Source organism: Tenrec ecaudatus, chromosome 6, assembly GCF_050624435.1.
Source record: "Tenrec ecaudatus isolate mTenEca1 chromosome 6, mTenEca1.hap1, whole genome shotgun sequence".
NCBI lineage: Eukaryota > Metazoa > Chordata > Mammalia > Afrosoricida > Tenrecidae > Tenrec > Tenrec ecaudatus.
The window spans coordinates 101,533,634-101,539,633 of NC_134535.1; the positions used below are offsets into that span (position 1 = coordinate 101,533,634).

The 6,000-nt window shown below is 43.5% G+C and overlaps 1 protein-coding gene across 1 annotated transcript in view; it reads left to right on the forward strand.

The window, feature by feature from the left end:
* Positions 1–4,808, forward strand: part of TMTC1 (transmembrane O-mannosyltransferase targeting cadherins 1) — a 314,438-nt gene extending 309,630 nt beyond the window's left edge. The window contains exons 19-20 of the mRNA XM_075551917.1: positions 192–269; positions 3,764–4,808. Coding sequence (XP_075408032.1) covers positions 192–269; positions 3,764–3,907 — 222 coding nt within the window. The 3' untranslated portion in view covers positions 3,908–4,808. The remainder of the gene's footprint in view (positions 1–191; positions 270–3,763) is intronic.
* The last annotated feature ends 1,192 nt before the right edge of the window (positions 4,809–6,000 follow it).

The window sequence follows — 6,000 nt, forward strand, 5'->3', positions numbered from 1 at the left end:
TCTCCATACCCGGAGACTCATTAGCGGTGAAAAATAATAGAAATAAAGGGGGTCCCTGGTGAGCCAGTGGGAGCGGGTTTCATTGCCTTCAGCACGTCAGTGTTCACGGGGGAGGAACGGGCCTTCTGCGCCCTGCAGCGTTAAAGACCAGTTCTTGTTCTCCAGCCTGACGGCATTTCTTATTTCTGTAGAGCTACCAAGCAGCGGTGGAGCTAAACCCAGACCAAGCCCAGGCCTGGATGAACATGGGCGGGATCCAGCACGTCAAGGTGAGAGACCGTGCGCCTGCATGCGGGCTTTGGGTTTCCTCTGGCGACTTCTCAAAGGGATGGGAGGCTGTTCTCCATTTCCTTCTTCCAAGTGACCGACCACTAGCTTACGTGTGTCTGCATCGGGCCCCGGTGCTCGGAAAACATCCCTGTGTTGTGGAATACGAATTCACAAATTTAAAAAGTTACTGAGCTACGGAAAACTTGGGTGCTTCCAATGGAAATTGCATGATCCCTGATATAGTATTGAACCCCTTATTGTTTATAAGTTGTTGGTGATGTTGATGTTATTGAGGCGTTTCTGATTCATAGCAACCCTCTGCACAACAGAATGAAGCAATGCTTGGTCCTGCACCAGCCTCGCCATTGTTCTTAGGGTTGAGCCCCTTGTTGCAGCGACTGTGTCAGTCCATCTTGTCCAGGACCTTTCTTTTGTTCCCTGCCCCACCGCTTTCCCAAGCCTGATGTCCTTTTTCAGGGACTGGTCTCTCCTGACAACATGTCCAAAATATAGGAGATAAAATCTCCCCATCCTTGCCTCCAAGGATCATTCTGGCTGTCCTTCCTCCAAGACCGATTGGTTTGGTTTTTTCCTTTTGGCAGTCCGTGGTGCTTTCAATATTCTCCATCACGCCAAAATTCAAATTAGACTCCTGGTTTTACTTGTCACAGGAAACCATGTGGAGTTAGGGAGGTATCCTCAGCTTGCAGGTGCACTCCATGTGAACTGAAGCCCCGCTTGAGCTCCGTGTGTCTTCGCTACCTTGCAGCCTGACTCGCTCGCACGAGTGAAGTGCGTGTTTAAATATCATGTTCCAACGTCTGGTACTTAATTTCACCTAGGGGCTTCGAAACATGTGTGGGCAAATGGAACTGAGAGAGAGTGCAAGTCTTCCACAGACTATTCGAAGTCAGCTTTATTGGCATGCAATCCAGTCGTCCCATCATCTTAAAAAGGGTAGTACAGCCGTCACCACAACCAATGTTAGAACTCGTTCTTCTTTCTGGTGCTCATTGTCATTGACTCCCCATCCCCCCATCCTCCGCTGCCACACCCCTAAAAGCTGTGGTTAACCCGGTTACTGTCTCTATAGCTTTACCCAGCCTGGATCTCATATACAGAAAAAAGTTTAAAATAAAACCGATGAAGAAACCAACAACAATAACAAACTAAAACAGAGGGAAAGCCTCCTTTGAAAAGAAGGCAGAAAATGTTAAAAACTTGAACAAATTTAAAATGGGTCAAAAGGGAGATCAAATGATAAGATGTTAAATTTTAACCTAACGGCCTCTGTCATAACCCACTTTCCAATGCACTCTGCATTCCACGGACTATTTGAAATATTGTACTTCTAAACCTTCTACTGAAGAACAAACTTTTGCTTGCTTGTTTGGTGGTGGGTTGGTTTTTGTATTGTCTTCACAAGAAAAAGCAGCCTTTGCCTGAATCATTCTGCCAAAAAGGATTAAAAATGATCCTAAAGCATTCTGTGACGTTCACCTGCCCAACATGATTGCTGAAGACAAAATGGGTGCATATGCAAATGTGGTGAAGAAAGCTGATGGTGCCCGGCTATCAAAAGATATAGTGTCTGGGGTCTTAAAGTCTTGAAGACAAACAAGTGCCCATCTAGCTGAGAAGAAACAAAGCCCACATAGAAAAAACACACCAGCCTGGTTAATCATGAAGTGTCAACAGATCAGGCATCAGAAAGCCCAAAACAAAGAGTCATATCAGTGTGAACGAGGATAGGTGGAGTCTATCTTTAGACAATTGGACATCCCTTCACAGAGGGTCACAAGGAAAGGACAAGCCAGCCAGGGGGCAGTATAGCACCAATGAAACATACAACATTTCTCTAGTCTTTAATGTTTCCTCCCCCCACCACCATCATGACCACAAATCTGTCTTACAAATCCTGCTAGACATGTACACTGGTAGAGATAGGCGCTCTCAACACATGGAATCCAGGACACACAAACCCCCCAGGACAAGAGTAGGAGTAGTGATACCAAGAGGGTATAGGGAAGGCAGGGGAGAAAAGGGGAACCAATCACAGTGATTGACATATAACCTCTCCCCCATCCCCACCAAGGGTGACAAACAACAGAAACATGGGTAAAGGGAGACAGTGGATGGTGTCAAATACAAAAATAATAGTAATTATAATTTATCAAGGGTTCATGAGGGTGGGGTGAGGAGGGAAAAGTGAGCTGATACCAAGGGCTCAAGTAAAAAGAAAATTTTAAAAAAATCCTAAGGGGTTGTTGTGAATAACTAATAAAATCAGAGACTCACAGGATCCATTTCTGCACCCATCCACATATTCATTTGACAAATGTGTGATAGAGCATTCTTGTTTGTCAGACATGGGATAAGGCATTGGGGATAAAGCAGTTAGCAAAAGACAAAAATGCCTGTTCTCATGAAGCTGACAGTCTTGCAGAAGACAGATAAGTAAACACATAGCACAGCACACACCCACCCATACACATGTACGCTACATGTTGCATCAGATTACCAGAAGTACTATGGAGCAAAGAAGCCAGGAGAGAGTGCTGACATGTTTAGTTAAGATGGTAAGGGAAGGCCTCAGTGCAAGTGATATTTAAATAGAGACCTGCAGGGAACACGTCACGTGTGACAAGATAGGGAAAAAGCACGTGCAAAGAAAGATCTTGAGGTGGGAGTGTGCCTAGTGTGTGTGAACAATAGTGAGGCGGCCAGAAAGGCTCCGGCAGGACACGTGGTGAGGGGAAATGGTGGATGCTGAGGTCAGTCAGGTCATGTAGGGCCCTGCAGGGATAGAGGGGATTTCCACTTTTGTACCAAATGGGTTGGCTCGCTGGCGGTCTTGGAGCTGAGAAAGTCATGTTCTGACGTGTTTTAAGGACCATTCTGATGTAGCTAACTTGCTTTCATGCTTCTCCTCCCTCCGCCTCTGCTTGGGTGAAAAGAGCTGGGTAGTGTGTCGTTTAAGTGGCCGAAGAGTGGGCACCTCAATTGTTCCATCCTTACGCTTGCAGTCCACAAACTCTTTCTTTCTTTCTTTCTTTCTTTCTTTCTTTCTTTCTTTCTTTCTTTCTTTCTTTCTTTCTTTCTTTCTTTCTTTCTTTCTTTTCCCCTCTGCCCCCTCTTTCTCTTGTCTCTCCTTCCACCTCAGTAAGAGCCTGTAGCCCCGGCTCTGAGGTTTGAGAAAGAGCAGCGCTGACCCAGGAGGACAGTACGCAGGGAGAGCCTCATCTGCTTTCCTGCCATGTAACGCTGGGGTACAGCTCTTACGCTTTGCTTTTCCCGCGGATTTGGCACTGAAAACAAATGGATTCTTCAAAGGTATGAACAGATAAGGATAAAATCATACCTGCAGGCAGGATCTCCTTACGAGAACACTAGTGCAATGTCGGGCAGAAGATCTGTTTCTTAGGTGCCTCCTTCTCTGAGGGTCCATTCTGGTGGATTCGACTGTAATTGCCTTCTCTCTGTTCTCCCACAGGGAAACTATGTGTCTGCACGAGCTTATTATGAGAAAGCCTTACAGCTAGTTCCAGACAGCAAACTGCTGAAGGAAAATCTCGCCAAGTTAGATCGCCTAGAAAAGCGATTGCAGGAGGTTCGAGACAAGGCTCCAACACAATAGCATTGGGAGCCCGTTTCGTAGGACGCTGCTGTTACCGGGAAAAGGAGCTGATCATGGAGGCCTTGCTTCCGCAGCACGAGGGCGCACATGAAGCTTTCCTCTCACCGCTGGTTCAAAGTGGCAGCTTTGGGGACACCCGCTGGTGCCAAGGGACTGGCCTTTCCATGAAAGAAGACCCAAAAAAGCAAGTGAGGAGGCCTGAAAGCAGACCACAAGGACACATTTTACAAATTTTCGCTTGGTTCAACTTCAGCTTTTCATTCATACGATTATGTCTCTGCTTCTACTACCTGGAGATCTCAGTCCACCTGTCAGTTTAATCTTCATGCCTCAGATAGGAAAGCTGGGAAGGCAGAGTAGCTGGTTTTTATGGGATCCGGTCATTCACAGGGAATACACTCCCTAAGGTACCCCATCCACCAAATTATGCCAAGAGGTAACTCATTTAAGCCTCCCGAACCAGAAGCGCGCGTCTTTGTAGAGCCTTCTGGAAGATGTGGAGAGAGGGCTGTTGTTGAGTTTGTCTACCGTTTCCCTGAGAACATCACGAGAGCCCTATTACAGCGTAAACTAACCTCCACGCTGGCGTCTTTCCCATTGACTACGATGTCCAAGGGCATCTTCTGAACGTGTACGTACATCGATATCCTTGTCCCTAAGGGAAAAGTCAAGGGGCTTAGTCCTCTAATCCTTTTTGGAAATGTTTAAAATTAACTTTATTGTAAGAATTACCAGAGTAGTGTTTCTGCTCTAAGAATTCAAAAGTGCTTTTAAAGTCATCAATGTTCCTGCCTCCAGATATATTATTTTGGTGGATTAAAAAAAGATAGTATATTCTACAAGAAAATATTAAAAATATTAAAGATATTAACTCAGAGAAATGTCCTACTTTATTATCTTAATGTTAAGACATGAGGTTATTATTTTTCTGAAAACTATATTTAACCACTGAGGATTCTCTGCAGTCTATCAGAAATCTTCACGGAGTCTAGGGGGAAAGCAAGCTCTTTATGCGGCTTCCCTGACTGAAGAAGAATTCTCTACTTAGGAAATGGATGGTTGGAGCAAAGAACTCTTGATTCTGTCATTTTAACTTGAGGAATGTTATGGAAAATGCTCAAAGAATTTAAGGGGAAAATCTAAATTCATTATTAAAATAGACATATATTTCTATTTAAAAGGTAAGGAAGGCAAAGTTGAACTTATAATTTGGGCATTTATTTTTTAGTATTTATTTCTTAACTTATAAAATATTTAATATATACATACATTTTTCTTTGTTCATAGCGGCCTAATACAAACTTTCAACATGGTCACATAAGTGCACATCTCCATTACAGAGTAGCTCGGTTTTAACAGCTCCTCACAAAACTAGTATTGGTTATTTCCTTGTTAGATTTAAAGAAATGCCTGGAATGTGTTTGGGAAGGGCAGGAATGGGGTGGGACACTTTGGGAAACTTTGGTCGTCCTGGCAATAGGCACAGCCACCCAGGCACTGCTGTTCCCAGGGCTGGGGGAGCTATCTTATAAGAGATAGTAGCCTGAAGGCCTATACATTTCCTGTGCTCTGACCATTGCAGGGTCAAAATCCTTCTTTTACCCAGTGTCAAGAAGGACTGTCTCTATAAATTCATATATTTTCATTATGATGAGACTAAAAAAAAGAAGAAGAAAAATGTCTTTGGGGATGCAAATACAAAAGATTACAACATTTGAATATGCATGCATGTATTTGTTTCTTTCATTGATATATATATATATATATATATATATATATATATATATATATATATATATATATACATACATCACCGTGATGGGTTCTGCCTCTCATAGCCTTTCCATGTATCTTAAATATCTCATACTTATTTGAGGTAATTTTTTTCTCTCCCCCACCCCCAACCTAATTACACTCTAATCCTTGAGCCAATAAATGTATTGTCCTGTTTATTGCAACATTATGACTCCCTCCACCCAACTCCAGTGGGAAAACAGGAAACCTTAGGAATATATCGCAGCTTTTTAACATAATCCATAACCAACATTTGGAAGTTGATGGGAAAGACTGAGTGTCCTACTTTATAAACCAAG